The 2,014-nt window shown below is 41.9% G+C and overlaps 1 protein-coding gene across 1 annotated transcript; it reads right to left on the bottom strand.

The window, feature by feature from the left end:
* Positions 1-477: 477 nt before the first annotated feature.
* LOC112742818 (uncharacterized) lies at positions 478-1,125 on the bottom strand. The gene has a single exon (XM_025792056.1). The coding sequence runs from the start codon at positions 1,123-1,125 to the stop codon at positions 478-480; it is 648 nt and encodes a 215-aa protein (XP_025647841.1).
* Positions 1,126-2,014: the final 889 nt, after the last annotated feature.

Raw genomic sequence — 2,014 nt, 5'->3', positions numbered from 1 at the left:
CAGAGCTTTCCATCAATATATAATAGTTCATACTTTGCTTTGGATTAGAAGGCCAAAAACTGGCGTCCAACGCCAGCTTCCTGCCCCCCTTGAGGTACTACTTGGTACGACCTAGTGCACTTGCCAGTTAGTTTGTGGATTGTAAATTTTGCACCAGTATGCGTGGGGTGGGTTGTGCGCCAAGAACCCCACCCGCACAGTTCCAGCACAACTCTCAGGTTTTTGTACCAGAGAGTGCCAGCATCCCTATGACGCATGCGCGTCGATGACGCTTACGCGTGAGATGCTCATTTTTTTTTAAATAATTCATAACAAAAGGGAAACATGATTATTTGAAAATTAACAAAGACAATTAATGAAACAAATATAAGAAAATAAATAAAATAGCACTTATAAAAAAAGGAAGATCATACCATGGTGGGTTGCCTCCCACCTAGCACTTTTCTTTAACGTCCTTAAGTTGGACGGTCCATAGGCTCAGTCCTCTTCCTTTGCTGGATCCTTCAAGAAGAAGATCTCTATCTCCTTGTTGTTCTTCACTTTTGCACCATGATACAGCTTTAAATGGTGGCCATTGACTTTGAAGAAGGTAGGGCTTGAGGGGTGACTTAGGTGGACAACTCCATACGGTTCAACCTTCTCCACCATGTAGGGTCCATCCCATCTTGACCTCAGTTTACCCGAAATTAATCTCAACCTTGAGTAATAGAGAAGGACTTGATCCCCAGCTCTAAACTCTCTTCTCTTGATGTTCTTGTCATGTACTGCCTTCACCTTTTCTTTGTAGAGCCTGGAGTTTTCATACGCTTCTAGCCGAAGGCACTCCAATTCTTCCAGTTGTAATTTTCTTTCAATTCCGGCTTCTCCCGATCCTGAGTTGCATTCCTTCACAGTCCGGTAAGCTTTGTGTTCCACCTCTACCGGAAGGTGACAAGCCTTTCTGTAGACTAGGCGGAACGGACTCATGCCGATTGGTGTCTTGTAAGCTGTCTGATAAGCCCATAGCGCATCTCCAAGTCTAGAGCTCCAGTCCCTTCTATGAGGTTTAACAATCTTCTCGAGTATGCACTTGATCTCTCTATTAGACACCTCCGCTTGGCCATTTGTTTGGGGATGGTAAGCCATCGCCACCTTGTGAATGCATGTTTCTTCATCAAACCTGTCATTCTTCTGTTACAAAAATGAGAGCCTTCATCACTCACGATTGCTCGTGGTGATCCAAAATGACAAATAATAATATTCCTAACAAAAGAAACAACCACGTTAGCATCATCAGTGCGAGTAGGAATTTCTTCCACCCACTTAGAAACATAATCAGCAGCTAACAGAATATATAAGAAACCATTCGAGTTTGGAAATGGACCCATGAAGTCAATACCCCAAACATAAAAAATTTCACAAAACAACATGAGTTGTTGGGGCATCTCATCCCTCTTGGATATGTTTCCAAACCTTTGGCATTGGTGGCAAGAGTCACAGAAAATATTAGCATCCTTAAAAAGTGTGGGCCACCAAAATCTGCAGTCTAAAATTTTTCTTGCAATTCTTTGAGGACCAAAGTGTCCACCACTCTCAGAAGAGTGGCATGCCTCTAAAATAGACTGGATTTTGGATTGTGGAACACACCTTCTAATTATTTGGTCAACACCACACCTCCACAAATATGGGATATCCCATATGTAATACTTGGACTCACTCTTGAGCTTGTCCTTTTGATGCTTAGAAAAATTTGGAGGAAAGGTGCGACTAACCAAATAATTAGCTATGGGTGCATACCAAGGAACCACCTCAGATATTGCTTGCAAGCTATCAAGTGAAAATGCATCATTGATAGAAGTGGAGTCACTTTTAATATGTTCTTAGTGACTCAAGTGGTCCGCCACCAAATTTTGGGAACCACTCCTATCCTTGATCTCTAAATCAAACTCTTGCAATAACAATATCCAACGTATTAACCTTGGTTTAGACTCTTTCTTAGCTAACAAGTATTTCAAAGTCGCATGGTCTGAATATA

This window comes from Arachis hypogaea, chromosome 14 (genome assembly GCF_003086295.3).
Source record: "Arachis hypogaea cultivar Tifrunner chromosome 14, arahy.Tifrunner.gnm2.J5K5, whole genome shotgun sequence".
NCBI lineage: Eukaryota > Viridiplantae > Streptophyta > Magnoliopsida > Fabales > Fabaceae > Arachis > Arachis hypogaea.
The sequence above is the reverse complement of the archived record's forward strand: the minus strand, read 5'-3'. Positions and strand labels throughout refer to the sequence as shown.

Coding starts and splice junctions, on each gene's coding strand:
- LOC112742818 (XM_025792056.1), bottom strand. CDS start 1,125: ATGGCTTACCATCCCCAAACAAATGGCCAAGCGGAGGTGTCTAATAGA.